Source organism: Sarcophilus harrisii, chromosome 6 (genome assembly GCF_902635505.1).
Source record: "Sarcophilus harrisii chromosome 6, mSarHar1.11, whole genome shotgun sequence".
Lineage (NCBI taxonomy): Eukaryota > Metazoa > Chordata > Mammalia > Dasyuromorphia > Dasyuridae > Sarcophilus > Sarcophilus harrisii.
Window position 1 is genome coordinate 2,470,306 of NC_045431.1, and position 27,734 is coordinate 2,498,039.

Here is a 27,734-nt window from a genome sequence, read left to right on the forward strand (position 1 = left end):
GTGTAGATTAAGGACCAACGGCTGGGGAGTGAGAGCGGAGCCGGAGCAGCGTTGGAATAGAGCAAGAAGGAAAGGACCAAGTGCACGTCAAGTGAGATTCAGAGATCGGCACAAGGAGGTGGAGGCAGAAGCACAAAAGAGAGGCTCTAATTGTGGGAAAATTCAGAGCCGGAGCCTGTGGAGGTAACACAGTTACAGGGAAGCCTTCCCCAAAGTGGGAAGATCCTTGTGGGTGGCTCATAGACGGCAGAACATCCAGACTTAGGAACTGACTTTCTATTTCTGAAGGGAGTTTCTCAGTAGATGACACACAAATTATTTTTGTAACAGCTTTTTATTTTTTTAAATACACGCAACGTTTCATTCTCTTCGGTATTTCCCAGTGACATTTTCATCTGCTTCTTGCTGGGGGAGTTGCCGGCGGCTGTGGCTTTGCCGCTCCCATTCTGTGCCATAGGAATGGAGGGGATGGGACCAGAGGAAATAGAGACAGAAAGGTTGAAGTCCCAGAGGAGAGGGCAGAGATTAGGAGGGTGGCGGGAGTCAGCGGCTGCCGCCCTGGCCTCGGGCCTGGTGATAACCCAAGGGTCTGGTCGGGCAGACACACCCTGCAGGAGGCAGCGGGGAGCAAGGAGCGCGCCCACGGCGGACACCTGGGCCCCCAGAGGAGGGGGGGCAGGATACAGTGTCTCCTGGAGGGCAGACATGTTCCCAAGAGCACGGGAGTAGAGAAAGGGCGAGTGGAAGAGGATGAGAGGGAACCGGATGGGTTAATGACGGAGGGAGACAGAGGGCGGAGAGGTAAGGACCAAGGAGGCCCGGGGCCCGGCGAGGATTGGCAGAGGGGCTGGGACTTTGGCAGCCAGGAAATAGGGGGAAGTACCAGTTAACCGGATAAAGCACAGGCTGAATGACGCTGACTGATCTGAATGAGGGAGGGCAGTGTCTGTGAGGGGACGGCCCTTCCGGGATGAAGGGGAACAGGTAACCCCAGAAGAAGGGTCGCTGGGGCATGAGGGAGGCTGCTCAGCCCATCGGATCGGGAAGTTCTGCGGGGAAGGAGGGCATGGGGAGAGTCTGCCCGTGGGAGGAACCATTGGCATTGTTGTGGAGCTTGACTGGCATTTGGCTCAAGCATCCCCATTTCAGAGATGGAAAAACTGAGCCTTGGAAAGCTGAGTGAGATGCCCAGTGTCACAGAACAAGTAAAAACCAGCACTTACATAGCCCTTTAAAGTTTGCAAAGCACTTTACAGATAGTACCGTGTTATCTCAGGCCTAACACTTTCTTTGCCTTGAGCATTTCCTCGGAAAAGAGGCTCCTGAAGGATGAGCGACTCTCCAACACACACACACACACACACACACACACACACACTCACTCACTCACTCACTCGCACTTCTTTTATTAGTTTAATTTTCCTTTTTTAATTTAAAGTTTCCCATTTTCTTCTTCCCTTCAGCCCCTCCCCTACCCCTGAGAAGGCAATGTTGTGTCTGTATGTGTGAAATCCTAACGGGCCTTAAATGAAAGCTTAAGCCCTTAGAAGCCACTTCCACCCGTGACACCATGCGTGCGGCCGAGATCGGGCTGCGGCCGAGATCGGCCTCCGGCTCAGGGCCTCTCCCAAGCTTTAGAACAGACGGTTCCCCCGTGTCCTGCGCTTCCGGGGTTACTTCTGAGCAGCCTCCTTTTCGACAAATATTTAAGTGTCAATGCCTCCCTCCCCCCTTTTGGCATCTATCTTCTTGTCCCTCCTCTCCTCCCGCTCCCCGACTTTAAGAGACGAGAAGAAAACCCTTGCACTAAGCGCGGTTAAGTGGAAGGGATGCCCGCGCGTCCCTGGCTCCTCGGGCCCGACTCCACCCCTCACCTCCCTGCGCTAACCCGGGGCCCCTGAGGACCCGCTCGGCCACTGCGTCGATTCCAGCCCTTCGGTGTTTCAGAGTTGTTCTTCACACCCGCGGCCGGGGCGGTCCGTGCTCGGCAGACCTGGGGTACGGGTGCGCTCAAACAAACGGCCCGGCTGTCTCTCCCTCCTCTTTTCCCTCCTTCCCTCCCTCCTCCCCCCGTGTCTCCCTCCCTCCCCCCCCTTCCTCCCATCTCTCCCCAGTCTCCCTCTTAATTCTCACTCTGCTCTCAGACTTTTTCTCGGAGCTGAGCCCGGGGACCCTGGAGACCGCAGCCCCCCGGGGTGTGTGACCCCGCAGCCCCCCGGGGGGGGGTGTGACCCCGCAGCCCGGGGTGTGACCCCGCAGCCCCCCGGGGGGTGTGACCCCGCAGCCCCCCGGGGGGTGTGACCCCGCAGCCCCCCGGGGGGTGTGACCCCGCAGCCCCCCGGGGTGTGTCTTTCGGTCCGACCCCGCAGCCCCTCGGGGTGTGTCTCGGCCCGACCCCGCAGCACCCGGGGTGTGTCTTTCGGTCCGACCCCGCGCTTTTAAAAGCCAGCCCGACGGGGGAGTGTCAGTCAGTGCGCCGGCATGGCACAGACTTAAAGGAGCGGGGCCGACGTGCGAGGGAGCCGCCCCGGGGGCCGCCACTTTCCCGAGCGCTCTCAGCACAGCGGCCGGCGCCTCGGCCCCCTCGGGGCTTTAACTCGCTCCCGGGGCGGGCAGGGGGCGGCGGGGGCCGGGGGAGCCCGGGAGAGTCCGGCGGGCGTCTCCTTGGCGCTCGCGAGCCGGGCATGGTTGCGAACCGCCACCTGCCGGCGGCCCCCCGGGGTCCGGCCGGGGGGGCGCGGGGAGCGGAGCTCGGGGGGCCGCCGCCGGCCGCCGCTTTGGCGGGCTCCCCTCAGAAGCTGGCCGAGATGCTGAGCAGCCAGTACGGGCTGAACGTGTTCGTGGCGGGGCTGCTGCTGATGTTCGCGTGGGCGGTGCACGCCGTGGGCGTGGGCAAGGGCCACCTCCTCTCCTTCCTCATCACCCTCATGCTCATCCAGCTCCTGTGGATGCTGTGGTACGTGGGCCGGAGCTACGCGCAGCGGAGGCTCATCCGAGAGAAGGACACGCACGCCGGGGCCCGTTGGCTGCGGGGTGAGTGCCGGCCCTTCCCCGCCCGGGCCGCCGGCGGGCCCACGGCGCGGGGGGGGGGGGGGGGGGGGGGGAGGGCTCTCCGTCCCCGGGGCGCGCCGAGCCGCCCCGGGCGGCCCTCTCCTGCTTAGTCACCCTTCCAGACCCCTTCCCGACCCCGCGGGAGTCGCGCTGAGAGGGGCCTAGGAGTCCCGGGCGGGGCGGAGGGCGGCGGGCTGGGGTCCGGGACCCGCGTTTGAAGCCCCGGTCTTCCACCTGACTATGTGTGCGACCTGGGTCAAAAAATCCGATTCAGATGCGAAAGAGTCGAGGTCTACACCGGCCCACAGGGCAGGGCAAATTCTCGGTCTTCGGGCCCGCGTTTCTTAGGCTCCCCCCGCGCTAAGGTTCCTAACGCGAGGGCCGCGAAGCTGCTTTCTCCCAGTATTCTGACAAGTTTCTTTCCATGTGACTGGTTTCCTTTCGCATCCCTTTTGACTTCATGCATTTCGCACCAGGATTATTCTGCGCATCGGCTTGTGGGTCTCCCCACAAAGAGGCGCCTGGCGGCAAAAGGTTACGGGCTTCAGCCAGATCGCCCCCGACTTCGCCTGGGGCTGCGCTGTGGGACGCGCGCTCGGTTCCAAATGCCGGGGGCTGGCCGGCGACAGCTTAAGCTGCGCGAGCAACTCCGCGCGCTCTCCCACCTGCTCTGTCCCCACAATAGCTAGAAACGCGGGGTTCTTGCCAGCCCCCTTTTATCAATGAGAAAACAGTTTGGCAGAAGTTAGTTGACCGACTAGGGTCACACAGTTAGGACAGGATTTGAACTTGGGTCTTCTGTACTTTATTTGTCACCCTATCAGGCAGAAAGCACGCGAAGGGGAGAGACATAAGTAAGCCTAGGACAGGAGACAGGGAGTCCGATTTTGAAAAGGTTTAAAGGCCATTTTTTATCCTAAAGCCCATGAGAAGTCACGGGTCCTTTCGGGAGCCTGGACCTCGGGGGCATCAGAGCAGAGCTGCCCTTTCAGAATTGGGAATTTGGCCTCTCTCCGGAAGCGGGAGTGTGAAAGAAGCCGGGGTCGGAGCGTCACTAGCAGGGGGGCGTCCGATGCATTGGGGTGCAGGGACACCTCCCCCTGCCTTTCTCCTATCTATACCCTCGGGCAGCATCGTCTTAGCCGTCTGGCTGCTTGAACTGGCCTTGCCGGTGGCTTCCCAGTGGTTCCTTTGGAACTGAAATGAATCCGAGTTAGAGAAACGGAACCGTCAGCGCCGGCCATTCTCGAACTGGGGAGAAAGGCAAAGGATCCCGTACCTCGGGGATGCTCAGTTAGAAGGGTCCAATGGTAGCCGGCTCTAGGGTGCAGGAGGGGAAGGAAAAAAAAAAAAGAAATTCACACAAAAAAAGAAAAAAAAAAGAAATTCAAGAACTTTCTTACATCTTTAAAAGGAAGGGCAAGTTTGTGCATAATATTTGCAGCTTCGTGTACAATCATCTTTTTGATTCTACGCTGGTATGGAGTTGCTTGATTCATCTCATCCATTTAAAAGGAAATGAATGTTTTTAAAAAAGAAAGAAAAAGAGAAAGTTGACTCATGGGATATAGTTAAGGAAGCTTTATTTCTAAATTAAAGATGAACTAGCCTCATTATCCTGGGAAAACATTGTGAGCTCCAAGCCCCAAGGCAGACATTGTGCAGGTTCACCTCATGATGAATCAGTAAATGACCCCGGCTTAGCAGTGAGCCTGGAAAGTGAAGAAGGAAAACTGTAGTTATGCTGAAAAATTGTGGAAACTCGTCAGCTTCCCTCCTGGGAGATTTTCACAAGTTTCCCACATGATTTCTTTTGAGCCTCCCTTGAAAATTGATCTGCTGAAACCCCACCTTTCAGGAGTAGGGGTCCCCACTAAATCGGAAAGCCAATATTTCTGTCTTGGGCTGGCATTTGTGAGCACTTTTCTTCTTTGTGCTGAATCTGTAGCTCTCCTGTCCCTCTGCAAGCATCAGTTTATTGTGGGACCAAGGGCAGAACCTCAGAGTTGAGTCAGGAAACTCAGTACATAGAGGGGAGGAGATCTATGTCTAAACACGAATCCCCTCTGCAGCGGAATGAAGAAGGATTATGCGCCTCTAGTGAGGGGGAACCTGCTTCCCCCCTGAAGTTTCCCTAAGAGGGTTATTTCACTTCTGGATGACTCGAATTGCTACAAAGATTGTTCCCATATTGGGGTAAAACCCATGGCTGCCACTTCTGGAAAGATTCCGGGACTGTGGGGTGCCTTCTTTTCTGTCTGAATTTGGAATTCTCCATTCTTTCCCTTCCTCCCCCCCCCCAGAAGGGAAGCAATATTCCATCACACACACACACACACACACACACATACACACACACACACACAAAGCATCTTAGAGCACTGGGAATCAACTTGGACTAAAGCAGTTGTTCTAATTTGAGGAGACCCCATTAAAGATGCAACCTGCAGGGGCAGAGATTCAGCCTAAGTGCAGACGCCTCCAGACCAACAAGTCTTGTGGGGCTGCTAGGGGGATTAATAGCTTTAGTCTTAGAAACTTTCATCTAGAAAAAGATTGAAGGACTTTCTACTATGGAGAGACGCCAAGCTGTGCTGACCAGACACATCCTGGGCTGTAGGGAGAAGCTGGCAGACACCTGGTGAGAGCAGCAGCAGGGGGGCTGGGACCTCGATGGCTCTGGGCACTTGCAGGGGAGCAGAGTCCTTGGTTTCGTTTCCCAGGCACAGAGAGGACAATTGTAATCTGCAGTCACTGGAGGGATTGCAGAAAGCAAGATCATTAGTGCGACAGTGTGACTGGGGGCCCTCCCTGTGGCTTAGGAGGGGAGGCAAAAGCCCGAAGTTGGTCCCTGAAACAGATCTCAGAAAACAAGAGTAAGAAGGACTTGAGCCTTGGGGTAGCCTTCCCCGTACATTGAGACTACAATTTGATTACACCAATGACTGTTAAAAAATAATAAAGCCAAAAAAAAAAAAATGAATATGAGTAAGCCAAGAAGGAAGAAACCAACCATTGATAGCTACTATGGAGATAGAGAAGATCTGGCTTCAGATTCAGAGGAAGATGATGGAGCTTAAAATGTCATTCCTTTTTCCTTTTTCTTTTTTTTTTTTTTTTGTCATTCCTTTTTCAAAGAGAAATGTCCAATTGCCCCAAGCACTAAAAGAGTTCTTGCAAGAACTTAAAAAGGACTTTAAGAATCAAATAAGAGAAATAGAGTAAAAATTAGAAAAAAATAAGAGCAATCCGAGAAAATCAAGAAAATTATGAGAAGGAAGTCAACCAATTGAAATAAAGAATCAAAAACTTAAGGAATAAAATAATTTCTTGAAAAACTGGAGATGGCCAAGGGGAAGTCTTTTTTGCTGAGCAATTGGGGTTAAGTGACTTGCCCAGGGTCACACAGCTAGGAAGTGTTACGTGTCTGAGAGCAGGTTTGAACTCAGGTCCTCCTGACTTCAGGGCTGGTGCTCTAACCACTGCACCACCTAGCTGCTTCTTGGTATTAGTTCATAACAAAAACATTCTAAGACAACAAGAAATCACAAAACAAAACCAGAAAAATCAAAAAAAGAAAAGAAAGCGAAAGATCTCATCAGAAAGCAACTAATCTAGAGAATAGCTCGAGGATAGTTGGACTATCTGAAAACTACAATAGACAAAGAATATCAATGCAATGTGTACATGGCAATATTTATTTTCTCCTTTTCTCATTTTGAATTTAAGTTTAAAATACATTTAAACATTTATCAAAAAGTACAAATTAAGAGAAAATAATGTAAATCAGAATATGCCCATTTACAAAATGGGTCTCAGTTCAAATCTAGCTTCTGCCACTTAGTAACTGTAACTTGGGGCATGTCTCTTAATCCCTATAGACTTTAGTTGTCCTATCTACAAAATCAGGGGGTTGGACTAGATAAATGATATTTTAAAAAGTTTAAAGCTCTAAATTTATGATGTTTTTGTTATGAATTAACACCAAGGAGCAGCTAGGCGGTGCAGTGGTTAGAGCACCAACCCTGAAGTCAAGAGGACCTGAGTTCAAACCCAATCTCAGACACTTAATACTTCCTAGCTGTGTCACCCTGGGCAAGTCACTTAACTCCAATTGACTCAGCCAAAAAAAAAAAAAGGAAAATGAATTAAAGCTAAATTAATGACTGAGCTCTAGAGTCAGTCATCTTAAGACAAAGCAATGAAATTCAAATGGGGGGGAGACTTATTTTATTTTTTTCCTCAACAGCATTTTATTTTACTAAATGCATTTTCCAAATGTAAAGATACCTTTCAACATTCCTTTCTGCAAGATTTTGAATTTCAATTTTTTTCTCCCTCCCTCCTTTTTTCCCCATCCCCAACAGCAAGCAATTCTCTGTAAGTTAAACATGTGCCATCCTTCCAAAAATATTTCCATATTTCTCATGTTGTACAAAACCAAAAGGGAAAATGCCATGAGAAAGAAAAAAGCAAACAAAAAGCTGAAAATACTATGTTTCAATCCACATTCAGTATCCATAGCTCTCTCTCCCCCCCCTCACTCCCCTCTCTCTCTTCCCCCCTCTCTCTCTCCCCTCTCTCTCCCCCTCTCTCTCCCCCTCTTTCCCCCTCTCTCTTCCCCTCTTTCCCCCCTCTCTCCCCCTCTTTCTTCCCCCTCTCTCTCCCCCTCTCTACCCCCCTCTCTACCCCCTCTCTTTCCCCCTCTCTCTCCCCCTCTTTCCCCTCTCTCCCCCTCTTTCTTCCCCCTCTCTCCCCCCTCTCTCCTCTCCTCTTTATCTCTGGATATAGTTGGCAATTTCCATCCCAATTCTATTGGAATTGTCTTGGATCAAGGTATTGCTGGGAGGAGATAATCCATTCTATTTGACCATCGCATAATCTTGCTATTACTGTGTACAATGTTCTCCTGATTCTGCTCACTTCATTCAGCATCAGTTCGTGTCTTTTCGGGCTTTTCTGAAATCAGCCTGCTCATTGTTTCTTATAAAACAAGAATATTCCATTATATTCATATAATGGTGGAATTAAAAAAACAACTAAGTCTTGCTAGTAAAGAAAAAATGTTGGATAAGGCTCATTCCTGGTGCCCTTCAAACACAGCATAGAAAAGGTAGGAATATGAATACATATACTAAGGCACTAGATGTAACATCTGCGTCCTGGAGCTTGACTTACTGGATCTATAAATATCGATATAGATAGACGCACATAGCTACATGTATATGCTTCCATATACACACAGATATATTTAGAATGGGTTTTATTTTTCTTTCCTTCTTAACGCAGAAGCAGGGGATAGTAGGAAGAAAAGGATTCAGAACTGAAATTTTAGTTAAAAAAAACTTAACACAGTAACAGCAAAATTACGTGACATGGTCACGTGATTACTGGACATAATGAGGGTTCCTTTGAGGATAGACCAGACTGGAATTGCTTACAGGGTTAATATAACAATTCTGCGGTTTGGTAAAATGACTATGATGTTTTCCCACGGGGGGAGGAGGAATGTGTGTGGTGGTAGAAATCATTGTATGATTGATTCTATGAAGAGAAAAGGCAATTGACTTGTGGAGTCGTCTCCGTGGGAAAGAATTGCTCCTCCCACTCCCTTTCCTGTTTTCTGAAGGGCTATAGATTCATTTTTCTTTCTTCCAAAACATAAGTTTTACCCAGGATTACTCCAGCTATTTATTTCTCAGGTTATGTGAGTCTTGGGAATTGTGGTCGAAGGTGGAAAAAAGATAGAGCCAGTGAAAATATTGCTGTGGGAATACTGCCATCTGTATTCTTCTAATTCCTTAGGATACGTAGAATCATACAGTATCCCATAGTATTCCAGACACAGAATCATAGATTATGCTGGATAGAAAGGACCTAGAATGGAGATGACTCTTTTTATTGTTCAATCATTTCGATGTTCAGTCAAGTGTTGTCCAATTCCATGTAACCTCATTTGGGGTTTTCTTGGCAAAGATACTGGAGATACTGTCATTTCCTTCTCCAGCTCATTTTACAAATGAGGAAACTGAGGCACACCGGGCTAAGGGACTTAAGTGGGATCACAACATAAGTGACATAAGATTTGAACTCAGGAAGAGGAGTCTTCCTTATCCCAAGCCCAAGCACTATGGTGCCCCCAAGCTGCTCTGAGTTGAATCTAACCTTCCTGTTTTATGTGGGAAAAACTGAAGATTAAGTGACTTGCCAGAATCATACAGCAACTAAGTTGCTGAATTTGAACTCAAACTCACAGTTTTCTAACTCCAAGTCCATGTTTTTTTTTTTTTTTTTTTTTTTTTTTTTGCATCATATCATACCACCAATGAGTCTCTCTCATTAGACATTTTGTAAGATTTTGGTTCCATTTTTTTCCTCCCTTTCCCCTTTCCCTTCTCCCTCCCCAAGACAGAAAGCAATTCAATCTTGGGTTATACATGTACAATCATTTTAAACTTATTTCCATATTAGGCATTTAGTAAAAAAAAAATCAGAACAAAGGGAAAAATCCCAAGAAAGAAAAAGCAAACAAACAAACAAAGGTGAAAAAGTAAGCTTTGATCCATATTAAATCTCCATGGTTTTCTCTCTGAATGCAAATGGGATTTTACATTTCAAGTCTATTGGAATTGTCTTGGATCACTATAAACAGAGAAGAGTCAATTGTATCTTAGTCGATCTTCACATAATTTTGCTGTAACTGTGTTAAAAGTTATTTTTTTAAAAACTGAATTTTCAGATCTGAATTCTCTTCCTCCCAGTATCCCCTGTCTCTACATTGGGAAAGCAAGAAAAATAAAATGTATTCTAAATGTGTGTGTGTGTGTGTGTGTGTGTGTGTAGGCAAGGAGATAAATTCCAAATTGATCATGTTCAAAAAAGTCACCAAAAAGCCCTCACAAAAGTTATGCTTCTCATTCCGCATGCTGAGTCTATCACTTTTCTGTCAAGAGGTGAGTAGTATGTTTCATCATGAATCTTCTGGAATCGTGATTAGTCATTGCATTAATCTAAGCTCCTGAGCTTTTTCAAGTTGTTTGCTTTTTACAATATTATTATTATATAAATCGTTGTTTTGATTCTATTCCTTTCACTTTGTACGAACTCATACAAATCTAACCAGGTTTCTCTGAAATCCTTCCCTTCGTAGTTTCTCACTGCATAATACTATTCCAGCACATTCATATACCAGAGTTTATTCAGCTATTCCCCAAATGATGGGCTGTTCCTGATTTCCAAAAGAACTTCTCTAAGGCAGATTATAGAAAAACCTGGAAAGACTTACATTAATTGATGCAAAGTGAAGTGAGCAGAATCAGGAGAACATTGTACAAAGTCACAGCAACACTGTATGATGATTAGCTATGGGTTATTTAGCTCTTTTCAACAATATAAAGATCCAAGACAATTCCAAAGGACTCAGGATGGAAAATGCATTTCATATCCAGAGAAGGAACTGATGCCATCTGATTGCAAATTGAAGCCTATAATTTTCACTTTTAAAATTTCTTAATGATTTTGTTGATTTTTGTCAGTTTCTTCTTTCACAACACATTTTGCACAATTGCACATATATAACTTGTAAAAAATCGCTTGCTGTTTTAGGGAAGAAAGACGAGAGGAAAGGAGGAAGAAAATGTGAAATTCAAAAAAATTTGAAAATGAATGTTTAAAATGTCTTTACATATAATTGGAAAAACAAAATATTATTTGTGAAAAGAAAACTGTTATAACTAATTTTTTGTACATATGGATCATTTTCCTCTTTCTTTGATCTCTTTAAATTATATACATAATAACCTAGTTTAAAGGTTAAAAACTTTTTGGCCACAATTCCAAATTGCTTTCCAGAATGGTTGGGCCAGCTCATAATTCTACTGACAGTGCATTAATTAATATGCCTGTTTTCCCTCCAGCCTTTTGTCATTTTCTTTCTTTTTTTTTGTCATCTTTTCCAATCTAATGGATGGGTCACCAATGAGTCTTCATGTAGGAATTTTTTCCTATTGTAAATAATTTCCAAAAAATAAAAAGCATTTCAGAAGGACTTTTCAAAACGGGTCCAGGAAATATATAATTATAGACAGAATATTAGCTGGAAAGAACCTAAGTTCCAACTTGTACAACTTTTCTCCTTTTTATATACGAGGAAACTGAGTTCAGTGACTTGCCCAAGGTGATACCGGTAATACCTGGCAAAGCTACTATCACTTTACTATTGTTATCCCGATCCCAGATTCCATGATTTTAATACTGAAATACTGAAAGACGAGTTTGGCCAAAAAGATGGTATTCACTCTCGGCTTTATGGAGGTTCTGTGTGGGTTACTTTGGCCAAACAATATATTACTTAGTGGCAAACCTTGTGCTGATGAGCTCTGTACACTTCGTCATCTTGGTCCTCAGATAATGAACTCATCATCTGTCACCTGAGTCCAGAGTCCCCATCCACATAAAATACAGAACTTGTGCTGTGCTGTCCTGGCCTGTGGGAAACCAAAGTCCCTCCTTCACCATGATGAGGCACGAGAGAAAGACTTTAGTGGAGAGTAAAGGACCAATTGCTTGTTATTTTTTTTTTCCAAAACAGTAAATCAAACACAGTATCTCTTACCTAATAGTCACTGCTATATACACATAAGTATGTATGTATATACATACACATGTATACATAATTTATGTATTTCAAATACTATAAATGTACATATATGCAAATATAGTCCCTTAAAGCGTCATATAGTAGATATCCATATTTATATCAATGGATATATGTGTGTATATAGTGGTATATAAGTGTGTGTATGTGTGTATACATATGTGTGTATGTACATATATAGCTTTAAAGATTGAAAACTGTTTTCCTTTAATGATTTCATTTGGTCCTTATAACTACCTTGTGAAGAAAGAAATATAAGGTGACCCAGAAGTCTTAGTGCTATTAAAGTTATCAAAACTAAAAAATGCACTAAGACTTTTGGGACATCCTATATAGTTATTATTCTAGCCACTTTACAGATGGATTAAAAAAAAAAAAAGTAAGGGGCTTTCCAGGGGTTAAGTGACTAACCTTGCATAGCTAAGAAGAATAAGAGGCTGGATTTGAATTCAGGTCTTTCTTGGCTTCAGCTCTAGTACTCTGGCTCTCTACCTTGGCTGCCTCAAAAATAATTGAAGCTTACTTAGAACTTTTGAGTCTGCAAAGTGTCTTATGCTCATCTTGTTTTAGCCTCCCACCTGTTCTGTGAGATGAAGCCTAGAGATAATATATTTTCTCCTTATTCCCTCGTTGTTTTCATGTTTTTTGGGACACGTTAACAAGAGGCCACGGGCATTGCAGAGCTTAAGTACCTTCCTTAACGTCATAAAACTACTCAGTATCTGAAGTTGGATTTGAATCTAGGTCTTTCTGAACATAAGTCCAATGGTCCGGTTGTGGTTCCATGCTTATGCCTCCTATTAGCTCTTGAATAAGTATTTGTTGAGTGGAAATTGATGTCATGTTCAATTTAACTTTCTAACAAACATTATTGCAAACAACTTTAAAATGTTGTGGTTGATATCAAATATTTGTAAGGATCCCAATATCTTTGGTTTCTTTCCAGTAAAAATAAATAAAAAAGGAAGGAAGGAAGAAAGGAAGCTCTTTGCACTTCTTCCTATAATCCGGTGAACAATGGAGATGGAATGTTGGGTGGTTTTGTTATTTGTCATTGGAGCATTCTTAGGTTAAGAACTGTAGCTTTATTGTTCTCTTTTGTGGGAGCCATATATGACCGTGTTTGGTGTCTTGCTGTGTGTTGTACATGCGTGATGCAAGGTCCTTAGTCTCCACGGGTCCATATGGTATCCATAAATCCTTGGATCCAGTAGTAAGGCTCTATCTATGTAGAAGGAGGCCCCAAGAAGGGCTATGATGCTTTCCATGCTCACATGTCTTCTTGAGCTACTCAAGACCAGTCCTCTTGTTTATTGAGAAATGATTCTGAAATGGTTACTGCCCATTAACCTTTTGTTCTTTCAGGTAGTATCACACTTTTTGCCGCCATCACCATTGTGCTAGGTTGCTTTAAAATTGGATACTTTGTGGGATTTGCAGAATGTTTATCAGCAACAGAAGGAGTCTTTCCAGTTGCCCATTCAATCCATACTCTCTCACAGGTAAAACAAGCTTGCCTTCTTCCTTTTAAGCTGATCATTCAACAAGTATTCTACACATTCTGACATTTTTCATTTCACTCAATTTTATTAAAAGGTTTAATTTTGAGGAAAATAGCTATTTTAATGATGCATTTCCTGTAATAAGTAGCTAAGGAAAAAAATTAAACTTCTGTAATATGCTACCTTATAATTGTAAGTGGAAGGATATGATTTCTTCTTGGAAACATAATTGTTATAAATGTGGTAAAAGTGTGTTTTGAGCAGCAGCTCAAAATAAAATCATAACATAAATCTTATGTTTTGATAATTTAATTCTTGGCTTTAAAAATACTTCAGGATAAAGTAAAATAGAATTTGACGAGATGGCAATATAAAGAACCTTATGATCATTTTTTTCTTACATACAGAAAAGGATTGAAGGTCTTGGTACTAATGTTCCATTCTCTTAGTAATAGGGGTGTTTTATTTCCAAACTAGACACAATTATGGAATTGTTTAATAATAACCAGGTGCTGAATAAGCTTCAGCAACACGGTGCAATGGAAAGAACACTACATGTGGTATGGGAAGAGCTGGATTCAAATCCAGACTCTGCTGCTTGCTAATTGTGTAATCTTGGCAAATCCCTTCCTTCTTTAGGCTTTACTTCCCTCATCTGTGAAAATGAAGAGATTATACCAGGTAGTTTCCAAGGTGCTTTTTGGCTTGAGACCCAAAGTGTCTATTATTGTTAGATTGAGAATTGTTTTTATGGTTTTAGTCTTGGCTCTGCCATTGACTTATGTGATCCTCAGCAGAGGCTTCGGTCCCCTCATGAACAAAGATAATGGTGTTAGGATTACATTTTCCCTCAGGTCCCTTCTAGCCCTGACATTCTCTCCCAGAATTTTCAAAATTTGAGAATATTTCTTCCATAAGGTGAATTTATAATTATGTAATTTGTCCTGAATGTCATGTGAGTATTAGAAACATTTTAGGACAATGGACAATAGACCATTAGAATATACATTGATTGGAATGGACTTCTTCTAATTCGAACTATCCCCATTCAGTTTTAGCCTCTTTTTTTTTGGCTACTGTCTGTCTATAGATTCTCAAGTATTCAAAGATAAAGCCAGGTTAAAAAAAAGTTTGCTTTCTTCCTTTTAAGCTGATTATTCAACAAGTTGATCCTGTCTAAATGATTCTTTTTTTCTGCATTTATTTCTATTCAGGTATATTTCCTTTGGGGGCATGCAAAGGATATTATTCAGTCTTTCAAAACACTTGAAAGGTAAAAAAAAAAAAAAAAAGAATAATTGCTTCAAATATTGATTTTGATATTCTTTTAGAAATATGTTTTATTAAACAAAAGGTATTCACTACTTTAAATAATGGCTTATAAATATTACCATTATTCTCACAAGGGATTTTAAAAGAGGCCACAGAAAAGCCCAGTCTATTTATTTTATATTATATTATATTATATGTTCTCTTTGTTACTTTTTGGGATCAATAATAGCATTTTACATTTCCTCTCACCTTTGGTATCTTCTCTTCCTTCATATATTTTGAGAATCAATTTTTTAGTGCTCTTTGTTTCTCTCTCTCTCTGTCCATCCATCTGTCTGTCTGTCTCTCTTCCCCCTCTCTGCTTCTCCCCTTCTTCCCTCCCATATTTACCACAAATAGTTTTCCTCATTTGGAACCCTATTTTTAGAATCTAAATTACTCCACTACTTTTGTCGGTGAAATTATTTGGTTATAAAATTCTTTACAGATATTTTCCATCTTTTATTTGTTTGTTGTAGTTTAACTAGTTTCAAACTTAATGCCCCTGGGTTGACTTGCTTAGATTTCTTGCCAAGCTTTCTTTAAACCAGTTTCCTTCAACTGTTTCTGATTATTTTGTGGGATACCACTGCTCATAGTCCTCTACATTTTCTGTAAAATTCTATAAACATTAGTGAACCTTCTAGATGAGGTTCAAGATCACTCAAAATAATTGGTTCTGACTACCCACATGGGAAAAACCAAGTGAATGCAGAATGTCTATTGTGTAGGCTGTGAAATACACTTTTATAGATAATTAATCTATAGAAGTCATCTATCTTTAAATATTTTATAATTCAGACAAATAGACAATAAACTAGAATAAAATTGATCAGGAGGATGAGTAAGTTGAATTGCTTGTAGCATTTCCAATAGTCCTGAAGGTCATCCCTGTCGCAAAATTTTACCAAGTTGACATTGATATTTTCCTGATCGATTATACATCATTTCAGTCTTTGAGTAATCAAAACTATGGGTGAACCAAAGGATAATAGAAATGTGTGTAGAGGATGTAAGTTAGCTCAAACATATTAACAATGATGACTTTACTTTGTATGTAAGAAATATGCAAAAGATATATATGACTGAAAATGGAAGTGGGCTAGTTAGCATAGGATGGACAGCTCAAGTACTAAATTGTTAAAACATAATGTTAAAACTTAGAGAGGAAGCTCCCCAGTATGTTGATGTATCTTTTTTTTTTAATTTAATAGCCTTTTATTTACAGGTTATATGCATGGGTAACTTTACAGCATTAACAATTGCCAAACCTCTTGTTCCAATTTTTCACCTCTTACCCCCCACCTCCTCCCCCAGATGGCAGGATGACCAGTAGATGGTAAATATATTAAAATATAAATTAGATACACAATAAGTCTACATGACCAAAACGTTATTTTGCTGTACAAAAAGAATCAGACTCTGAAATATTGTACAATTAGCTTGTGAAGGAAATCAAAAATGCAGGTGGGCATAGATATAGGGACTGGGAATTCAATGTAATGGTTTTAGTCAGTTGATATATCTTTTATCTAGGATTTACATGAGGGCAGGAAAAAGTGTTGTTCAGAATTAAAAGATAAGAAATAGCTGTACTGTGCCTGTACTATTGGAGGGAATACTTTCATTAACAAGATTATTGAATACAACATTGTCCCTTGCACTCACTTAAAAAGAATTAAAAAAACCAAACAAACAAGATTATTGAAATGGTAAGAACATAACTTTATATACACATATACATATAAAAGTATCTCTCTATATTCTTTATTTATATTAAGAACATACATTGCCTCAGAGCATTTAGACCCTAATCATTCTAGCAGAAAAAAATTTGGCCTTTCTTTTCAGAATGCGCTTGTAAATATGCATCACTGTTGGGGGAAAAAAGACAAAAGAACTGGGTTTTTCCTAAAAGGGCTTTTTTCTCTGCTGGAGGATTTCTGTCTGTAGCTGGGGATCCAACTTCATTTATTCTCTTGGAGCTAATGTTTGAAAAGGAGGCAGTCCCAGAGAAGTTTCCAAATCAGATCAACACAGGGAACATAGCCAGATTTAGTTGCTAGAGGCAATGACTGTTGGCAAAGAAAGGCAGAAATGAGCCTTGTCAATCGGACAAGGAAGTATATGAACAAAAGCAGAACGTGGAGCCATATGTATTGTTAGCAAATGAAAGACCGTCTGAGTCAAATATAATAATATTTGTCTGTGTTTATTAAACGCTCTACACAATACCTCATAGAAATCGCACTACACTGATAAAATCTAGAGGGGCCAGACAAATATCAAGAGCAAACAAATTGTACATCCATGTTGATTCAGGAATAGCATCCAAGATTCTGTTTTATTTTTCATTACTACCTGAAAATTCCACTCTTGACAAAGGGTGCCTTGTATCCAAGTGGCAAAATACTCGTCCTCCAGTTAGCACTGGACAGCTCCACAGGTTTTCACCAGGTCCCAGTGAGGTTTAGTACCATCTCTGCCTCAGACCGACTTTGGCCAAGTGACTTTTGGCCTTTATCTCTAAAATGAAGTGATTGTATTAGATAATGTTTAAAGTCCTGTCCAGCTTTAACATCACTTACATATATGCATATATACATATATTTAGACACATACGTACAATATATTGTAAAACCTTTCAGTTCTAACATTCCGTAGCCATCTTCTGCATTTACTTCTATCTGTAACATTGCCTATGTGTAATATAAAATTCCTTTCAGTTCTAATTGAATCTGACAAATTTTAGTTCATCTGGTAGAAAAAAATATGGGGGTGTTTGGGGGATGTCATCATGGAGGAGGCAGCACCTGTGTTGGGCATTAAAGGAGGGGAAGGACTTTGGTGAATGGAAATTCGAGTGGCGGGGGACAGCATTCTAGGCATGGCATTAGCAAGGGGACGGTTGGGAGAGGGCAGGACTGTTGAGTTTGACCTGAAAGTAGAGCATATGGAGAGAAATCATATCTAGGAATCACGTACATGGCTGCACAGCCTTGAATACCAGAGCAAAAAGTTTACTCTTCATTTGGAAGGCAATGGGGAGTCACTGAGGATTTTTGAATAGAGAAGTGATGGGATAATAGTGGATATAGCGATCTGTTTGGATAGTAGTGGAGGGGAGATTGGAGAAGCAGCCTGGAGCCAACCTGGAGATGAGGTGACCAGTTTGGATGCTGTTCCAAAGTCCTAGATGACAAAAGTGGCCTAAGTTCGAGTGGTCCCAGGGTGGATGGATGGGAGGGCACAGACTGAGAAATATTGGAGAATAGTAGTGGTCATTAGAGTGGAAAGAATCAAAGTCAGATTGCAAGGGGAGCAACAAGGGTATTTTGGAAAAAGCGATAGCTAGTATTTATGATTTGTTTCTAGAAATTTGGAAGAAAGGGGGAGGAGAGGGAGAAAGACAAATAGCACTCAAGGGAATTACTATGAGGATGGGAGATTTCTAAGAAAAGAAGAATAAAGGTTCTTGAGAAGAGAAAAATGGAACAAGTTCACAGCATTGAAGGGAGGGGATGGGATTGAGAATATGGGTGACCTTGAATGTGGAGTGAAAGTTATCCTCCGAGGCTAGAGGAAAGAAGTCGGGAAGCACATTTAGGGTTGGGTGAAGATCAGAGAGTTGAGTCTCTACTATTTGCTATTCCACGCTCTAGGATTCTCTTCAGTGGAAGATTCTCTGTTCTTGTATTTTAAGGGTCCTTCCAGCTTTTACCATTGTTACCAGCTCCAGCTCCAGGAATTCTACTTTTGGGAATGCTGCACATTATTGGCTTAGCCCATGGCCAACTTTGCTGCATGACGGGTTTTTACCAGAGATGAAATTAGGATTCTGTGTTTTCAGAGGACCCAGTGACCCTGCCCCTAAAAAGAGAGATTGATTGTGCCTTCTTGGCCCTATTCATCAATTACTCTGCTTTGATTGTCCCTGTCCCTGAACTACTCATCCGGCAAATGCCCATGTTTTCTAGGTTCGGCTTGATCCATTCTGTATTCACAAATTTGCTCCTCTGGGCCAATGGTGTCCTGAATGAGTCAAAACACCAGCTTAATGAACATAAGGAAAGGCTGATGACTTTAGGCTTTGGAAACATCACAATAGGTAAGACTTGGGGGTAAATGTTTTCCTTTTTGATAAATTTTTGGCATTGCCTTGTATGTACTGTGCATCAGTTTCCTCAACTATAAATCAGGGAAAATAACATCATCCACCTCTCAGGGTTTCATGAGGAGAATTTATTACAAAGCCTGACACTTAGTAGGTGCTGAGTAAATGGTTATTCCCTTCTTCTTCACCTTCAGTGCTTACAAGAGGCAATGGCGAATTGCATTTTGTTTTTTTTGTTTCCTATTAACTCAATGTTGACAATAGTTCTAAAATGCATGTCTTTGCTTCCTTTCATTATTCAACAGAGTTCACTGAACTTAAAAACATTCTTAATGACGGAAGATTTTGCAACACTCCACCAGGATCTGTCTAAAGACAATCCCTCCTTGTTCAGGACGGGTGTAAGAGGCTGGCACTGGGGTTAAATGTAGAAATTCTGGCCAAGCCCAACTTAGGCCAGACCAGTGATTCCTGGCCCATAAAATACAATAAAAGCAACTTTACTGGTAACAAAAGACTAAGAGAATACTCAGTCGGATAATACACTTCTCTCTGCCTACCTAGTCAGCACAGCAATCAGCCATTCTGCGTATTCTCTGCAGGGCAGGAAGAGATCCAATCAGACCTCTGACCCAGACTCCTCTTGGGCCTCAGGTGGCAAGAAAGACAAATGGTTCCCTAACCCCTTTAAAGGACCCATCTAGTCTACTTAAAACATATGTTTTTCCACCCACAGTATATTTATTCATTTTCTGCTAAAACTATGATATTATTCCTTTCTCTTCAGAGTGTGTAAACATGTGTGTGCATTTGTGTGCACCTGTACATGTGCATGCATGTAAGCATATACCTATGTGGGTCCTGGTTAATCATAAGTATAATAGGTAGAACTCTAGATCTGGAATCAAAAGAGCTCGATTCTATATTAGATATTCTCTAAGTCTTGGTTTGATCTTTTGTGAAATGCAAAAATAGTTACATTTTTGTTATTGACCTTGCAGGGTTTTTGTGAGAATCAAATCGTGGACTTTGTAATAAGAATCATCGTATGAATGTACTGTGCTGTATTTTCTGTATCCTCTAGAAATCTTTGAGCACATCTATGTAGGACTCTTGTTAATATAAATCCTAAACAGCAATTTGAACCGATACCAAAGCTGGAGGGAAAACTTTTGATCCGATGGAAATCGTCCCCTCTGCCTCTAATGGCCTTTCCCCCTGACTTTTGCCTGCATCTATATATTCTATAAGTCATCTTCCAAAGCAATCCCATCTCGTCCACGAAGCCTGCCCCAGATTTCTTTCTTCTCTTCTTTCTGGACAGTGGTTCCTTCCTCTTTGGGACTAACATAAATGTCTTAAACCTCTCGTTAAACTTTCACAATCTAGTTTGATAGTCATAGGATAGCTGGCTTATCCTCTCACTAGACTATACACTCCTGGAGGGCAGGGTGGATTTTCTCTTCCTCTGTGCATGATCCTTCCTGATTCTCCATGGTAAGTGCCAAGAATTTTAATTTAAGAATAGCTTAAAGAACTAAGTTCTATTCATTGTTGAAATGCATTTTTTAAATCTATAAGGCAAAAAAAAAAAAAGACTATCTACAATTTTATTTCAAAGTAAAATTGTAATATCAGTTTACAATTATTTGCTCCACAAATTATGCTAAAATTATTTTTAAAGATGTTTGTCAGTTGACCTACGGGTCACACAGCCAGGAAGTGTTAAGTGCCTGAGGTCAAATTTGAACTCAGATCCCCCTGACTTCAGGGCTGGTGCTCTATCCACTGTGCCACCAAGCTGCCCCCCTTCTAGTCTTTATAAAGATAAATTGAATTGGATTTGAGCACAGATTGGTTTGCCTAGAAGAGCAGGAAGCTTCACTTTGCTGTGTAGAATGGAGGCTTAAGACCTTTTCTGAACTGAATGAAACTTGGTATGAAATAGGTACTGAACCATCATGGACATCGAGACATTTGTGTTTTTGTTCCCGTCTGCATGAAGCGACTGTGCCTCCCGTTGTGATCTGTCTTTTCTTTTAGTCTTAGATGACCACTCCCCTGAATGTAACTGCACGTCCACCGCCCTCTGCTCCGTCATCTCACAAGGAATCTATTACCTCTATCCTTTCAACATAGAGTATCACATCTTGGCCTCCACAATGTTCTATGTCTTGTGGAAAAACATTGGACGCAAAGTTGAAAGTCATCCACACCCCAAGATCCAGTTCAGGTTCCACGGGGTGATGATGGGCACAGCTGTGGGGCTGACGGTGCTGGCCATCACCATCGGCGTCGTGGCAGTCTACCTGATCCAGATCGGGCGGTCAAAGACCAAAAGCGAGTCTGCACTCATCATGTTTTACATCTACGCCACCGCCTCCTTGATGCTGATGGTTGTGGCCGGCCTTACAGGAGTCTGGATTTATAGGACGCAAGAGACGGTGTTGGATGAGTCCAAAAACCCTGCCCGAAAGCTCGACTCGGACCTCTTGATAGGAACTGCGTCCGGGTCCTGGCTGATTTCCTGGGGATCCATCTTGGCCATCATCTGTGCCGAGGAACACCCCGCGTACACGTGGTACAATCTGCCGTATTCTATCCTGGCCATTCTGGAGAAATACATTCAAAACCTTTTCATCATTGAATCCATCCACCGCAAGCCTGAGAGATATAATGAGGATATCAGGACCCTCAGGGTCATGGCCATTTGCAGTAGGAATCCCGCTCCACTCACTCCTTCATGTCAAAAAAATGGTGGTACAGGAGATGCTGCTTCCAACAGCAGAGAACTGTCACACGTGCTCAACGGAAGTGTTTGTTTGAGGGAGAGCAGAGAACAGAACCAGGAAAACAACCCAGGTGCAGACGGCAGTCCCAGTTCCTTGCCCACTAATACCAAGAGGAAAATCCTGAGAAATATCGCAGCCTTTTTGTTCCTCTGCAACATTTCGGTAAGATTCCCTACGTACGTCTGATCTATGTCAGATTGCTCGCCTTCTCAAAGGGGAGGACGGAGGGAGAGAATCTGGAACTCAAAATTTGAAAAAAAATGTTTAAATTATTTTTACATGTAATTGGGAAAAATAAAACATTAAATAATATGTTAGATAATCTGTCTAATGAATAAGTAGCAGAACTAAAAGGTCTTGAATTTTTTGGAGCCATAGAATGATAGAATCTTAGAGCAGGCTTGTTCTGGTAAACGTTTAACAATCACCTCTCTGGAAAAAAAAAAAAAACAGATGTCTTCAGGATATATTTTAAGTTTAACCTACATCATTGACCTTTTTTTCATTACTTTCTTAAGCATGGACAATCAAGAAAACAATCAGTGAAGTTCTGATATAGAGCATTGATTTCTGAGGTATAAAGGCTCATACTGAAAACTGGACAACCGGCTCTCTCCAGCTGGCTGCAGCACATCAAGGCTGAGAGAAATCTCAGGGACCACCTAGTCCAATCTCTGTCTAGAGAAGGAATCCCCTTTACCTTTTAGTCTCTCCTTAAATATAATGTCCCGTGTTCCCTTCTGAAACAGCCCATTTCATCTTTTGGATGTTGGGAGTTTCTTCCTTTAAAAGAGCAGAAATCTGCTTCCCTGAAACTTCGGTCCATTAGTCTTATTTTTGCCTGTTGGGTCTGAGCAGAATTACTCAAAAGGATAAGCATAATGGATAAAGAGCCAGTCTTGACCTTGAGTCAGGTCCCACCCTGCCACATAATTGCTTCATCCTGACAAGTCACTTTGCCTCTGGCTACCCAAGGCCTAGATTTCAGCCAATTATTTGGTTTAGCCTCTATTTTGTGAATAAGATGGCAAGATGGGCATTGGACAAGAGCCAATGCTCCAGAGCACCTTCTTACACTGTTAACTGTAGAACAGGCTTTGAACTAAAGGAAATTTCCCCATCGGGAGAAATCACCAATTCATTTGGAGATTATGGGTCTATATCAAAGTAGAAAAGAAAAATAAAAAAAGAAACATTTTAAAGTATTGATTTTTTACAATGTAAACATTATTCCACACTTTGTTTTCTATAGATTAGTATTAGAAAATGGATAAGAAAAAAATAAGCTCACTGAACTGGATGTCAGTGTTCTGATCTTGATTCTATTATTAATTCTAGTAGCAGCGTGGCTTTGGACAAGTCATTCTTAGTCTTTGGGCCTCAGTTGCCTTGTCCATAAAATGCAGGAATGGGCCGAGATGATTTCTAAGACACTTCCTCCTCTAACCTATGGTAGCCGTAAGTTGGATCAGGAGTCACAGATACAGAAGAAGACAGAATTCTTGGCGATAGAATTTGTCCTCACTGGCTCCACAAATGGGCTCCTGGAGCGTGGGGACAAATTCTCTTAATGTTGAGAACAAAATGACCTCGCTATGTGACTATCGCTTCAGTTCTGGCAGCAGTCACTCTAAGACTTCTCACAGCTGACATCCTTGCATCCTTTTTCTGATGCAGGTAAAAAGAAACACCAGTTCTACTTAGTAGGTTCTTTCTGGGAGCTCCCGAAGCCAAGCGAAAGATAAGAGCAGCAATCTCAGGGCTCCGTATTGTGGGTTTTAAAGAATGCATCCTATCTGGTGCTCCATGGGAACCTTGTGATTTTCCCCCATTTCATTCCCCTCATTGTACAGATTCATGAATGAATGAAAAAATAAGTGACCTGTGCACCGGGGAGAGCAAAGAAAAAGCGAGCCAGTGCCTTCTGGCCCCTTATTTCTCAAGGAGCCTGTCACGCTCACTCAATATTTATTAAAAATTTACGATGTGACAGGAACTGTGCTAAGTGCTAGGGATACAAAGAGGCAAAAGATGCCCCTTGTCCGCAAGGAGCTTATATTCTAACAAATGTATGTACAAAGCCTCACACGTAAAAAAGTTCAGCTTCACCAAGGGAGGGAAGGGCTGATGGCAAGTCCCTGGGATCCTCAGATAGGGAAGCTGAAGTCCAGGGTGCAAAGGGACCTACCTGTCACACGGCTGACTGGGACCAATATGCCAGTCCTGCCAACCCGGAAGGGGCCGTGTCTTCCTGAGGTCATCAATTCTCTGCCTCCAGGTGGATGGCGTGGTGCCGCATGGCTCTCCCGGAGATGCTGCTGGTCATTGCTTTAATCAGAGTTTTAAAGACTTTTCCAAGTCGTTTTTTCTTTGCAATGTTGTCACTATTGTATAATTATATAGATTGTTCCTCCTGGTTCTGCTCACTTCACTCTGCAACAGTCCAGACTGTCTAGAATTCTCTAATTGCCTCTTTCATAATTTCTCAAGGCACAATAATATTTCATTACATTCACTTGAAACCTTTTTCAGCCATTCCCTATTAGATGGACACTCCTTGGTCTCCAGTTCTTTTCATTTCTTTTCTTTTGAATCCCTTTTCTCCTATTCCCCCCTTCCATTAGCTTCATCCATTCTTTACCCTATATTTAATTCTTTGTCTTGGCCACTAATCTAATCCAATCTAATCCCAAAATCTGAAGTCTCAGAAGAGTTGGGAGAGGAATGAAGGATGGTGATTTAGACCATTCCTCAAATTGAAATTTCACAAGGAACCCATTAGTGGGAAAGGAGGCAGCAGAGCAGAGGAATCTTCCAGCATAAGAAGGCAGCTGAAAGTTCTCTTTCTCCTCTTCCTTCTCTTTCTCCCCCTCTTTTTCCTTCTCTTCTTCCTCTTTCTCCTCGTTCTTTTTTCTATTGAGGGAAAGGCTCTCGATAAATGTTCATCGAATTGAATTCTCTAACCCTCTTGGCCAAATGCACAAATAGTTGCAAAGCACCTGCTATGGGAGAGACCAACAGTGGGAAAATAGAAAGAAAACAAGATGTAGGATCCTGTCCTCAAGGAGTATTAAGATACCAAGAAATATATGGAAAATCACAACAAAGAATACTAGGTTGGGTGTTCTGGAAAGGGCTGACTCTGGCAGGGGCAATTAGTGCTATAGAAAGCCATAAGAACCAGCAAGGCAGCATTCTGGAGAGAGCTGGGAAGACCTGCTAGCTGTGCCATTCCAGGAAAGTCATTTGACTTTTCTCAGCCTTGGTTTTCCCATCTGTAAATAGAGGCAACAATAGCACCTATTTCACATAGCCAGAAAAGAACCAAAAGAGATAATATGTGGAAAGCCTTTGCAAATCTTAAAGCATTATATAAATGCTAGCTATTCTTTTCTTTGCTATTAAAAGGGAGCCATCACTGTGGGCCAGTAAAGTATTGGAAGTTATGCTGACTCGGTGTCCCTACTGTTCCTAGTCCTGCTTATCCATCAGTTGGGGAGGATCACGCAGTCCGCAGCTTTTGTATTATCTGTGATCCATATTATGGAGGCTCATCCCCTACCTGTTAGATAGCACATAGAAGTTTATTACCCTTTTCTACAATGTCATTTCCCTTTGTAGCCCTTGGGGAGGAGCCGAGATGCAATAGTCCATCCTCTGTTGCTGATATGGGGTCTCCTGAACTGTCTTTATCTCATTTCCATAAAAGCTGGCTCCATCTTGAATCTGACTCAATACAGCCACATATTACTTGATGTATTTTTAAAAAATGAAATCCTTAAGTTCTTTTTCCCCTCTGAGTTTCGTCTTATTAATCAAGGCAAAGGCCTGAACAAAGAACCTTCCTTTTAGTAGAAAGAAGGTTTGTGGGAGAAGTTGGAAGTTCAAAAAGAAGTTGGAAACTGAAAAATTGCAAAGGGTATTGGAGGATTGTTATTAATTGTAAGGTACATCAAAGGTTGTGACATCATTTAACTGAATGTGGGAGCTGCAAAATTATGATTTATTATCAGTTTGATTTGTAGACCTAGTTTATGTACCTATATATCCGGGTCATATAAAAATTTCAGACAAAAAGGGTTATTGGGTGAAAAAAAGTTTAAGAAGCCCTGTTCTAGTTCAACCTCTTGATTTTACAGATGAGGAAATTGAGATCCAGAAAGGGTAATTTGCATAATTTCTAATAGCTAGTAAACAGCCGAGTTAGAATTTGAACCTAGATTCCCTAATTCCAAATTCAATGCCCTTCCTCTCTATCGTGCTGTGATGTTTTCCATTCAATTCAAATGTATAACAGAGACCAGTCTACCATAGACTGTACCTTGTTAGGAAGTAGAGAATAATTAAGGGCAGAGAAACTGCCTCTCTCATTCTGGGGGGAAGATGATATTAGGAAGCCTTGTGATATTGGGCAAAATGGATGGACATTGGGTTTTAGGACCCCACCAAATCTATAAGACTAAAGGGATAGGCACAACCAGACACGGTGGTACCTGCCTTAATTCCTGCTAATTGGGAGGCTGCAGCTGGTGGATTACTCGAGCTAGGGAGCTCTGAGATGGATTAGGGTTAACCGTTAGGTGCCTGCAATAAATCCCTCATTAATGTGATGAGTCCCAGGAGTAGAGGGAGGAGGGGACCAGGCTGCCTAAGGAAGGATAAGTGGGCCAGATAGGAAATAGAAAAGGCCAAAGCTTCTGTATCAAGCAGCAGTGGGCTTCAGGGGCAGCTGCATTTCCTGCCTCAAAGAGATCAGCAGATCCAGACCCCCCCAAACCAAAACCATCCAAATAAACAACAAACGATAGGAACAGTTTTCTGAAGAATAATTATAGCAACCATCTAAAAGACTGCTCCGAATAATAAAAGGAAGGAAAAGCCAAATGACCCCAAAGTTTCACTTCATGCTCAGCAAACTGGCAAAAATGTCAAAAGCTGGGAGTGGGCTGTTGGAGGGCTTATGGAAAGACAGGCACATCCTCCCAGAGACGGCAAGGAAAGAGCAACAGGAGCTGTGTGTACACAAATATTAATAGCACTTTTATTTGTCGTAGCTCAAACCTGGAAACCAAGGGGACGCTAACCTTTTAAACAGAGGCTGAGCAAAGTAGGCTATATGAATTATCCAGATATTAAGATGTTGTGAGAAATGACAAGCCAGACAGTGACAGAATTCATTGGAAGCAGCAGAATTAGGAGAACAAGTTATACAGTGATAACATTGTAAAGAAAAACAACTCAAAAGACTTTAAAACCCTGATCGGTGGCGAAGTGAGCCCTGAGATGACTTCGGGGGGAATCGGGTCAGAGATGGTGAGTAAAAGCGGAGGGATCCCAAGACAGCGAGCTGGTGGGACTAGCCACGCCACTGACCTCGATTACTTTATTACTTTGATTCTCCTCAAGTTTCTCACAAGGGCTTTCTGGAGAGGGCAAAGCTACCTGATCTTGCAGGAGATTCCTATTCAGGTATGGCTTAGAATAGATCCCCACGGGGGTCTCTCCCTCCTCTCCGATTCTGTGAGGCAGGGTAGGTTCCTGAGCCTCTCCGGGCCCAAGCTGACAGTAAGGTGGGCCAGCTGGATTAAAGGGCGGCAGAAAGCAGAGGTCAGCTCTGGAGAGAAGAGGCTATTTTTGTCTGGGCTTTGTGTAGATCCCAAGCCAAGGCTTCTCAGGAGACAATACAGTTCTTTTCCCTTCTCGTGCAGCTCTGGATCCCACCTGCCTTTGGATGCCGGCCTGAATACGACAACGGATTAGAAGAAATTGTTTTTGGATTTGAACCTTGGATAATCGTGGTTAACCTTGCGATGCCTTTTTCTATTTTCTACCGGATGCATTCAGCTGCCTCTCTATTTGAGGTCTATTGTAAGACTTAGACGGAGGAACAAACAAATCCACAAAGTCATTCTCCTGCCATCTGAGAACCACCGACTTCTGCAAATATTATGTCAGCAAACACAGGGACACTAAATCGACTGTTATTGCTTTCCTGATTTTTATATGCAATCATTGTGTTTACTATACTTTTAGGGAAACTTTTTTTATCCTCAATAGTGTTCCAATTTTCGGTGAATAAAAATCTACATTCAAGTTGAATTTTTTAAAATGATGACATCATATTTTTTTCCTGGTTCTAGTTCCTTTTGAAATAATTCCATTAAATGGCATGTGCCTTGTAATTGGAGAATATATTATCGATTTGGGAAGTTTGATATTTCATTTTTGAACAGATGTAATGTAATTTGTGATTTTCTCCAGGGTAACTTGTATACACATAAACACTGATAATATAATACTCTTTATTG

The 27,734-nt window shown here is 42.6% G+C and overlaps 1 protein-coding gene across 1 annotated transcript; it reads left to right on the forward strand.

The window, feature by feature from the left end:
* Positions 1 to 2,684: 2,684 nt before the first annotated feature.
* OTOP1 (otopetrin 1) lies at positions 2,685 to 27,734 on the forward strand. Its single transcript, XM_031942451.1, has 6 exons — positions 2,685 to 3,033; positions 13,073 to 13,209; positions 14,424 to 14,482; positions 18,498 to 18,628; positions 20,678 to 21,588; positions 27,135 to 27,734. Exons 1-6 carry the CDS (start codon positions 2,685 to 2,687, stop codon positions 27,303 to 27,305), a joined length of 1,758 nt encoding a protein of 585 aa, XP_031798311.1. The 3' UTR covers positions 27,306 to 27,734.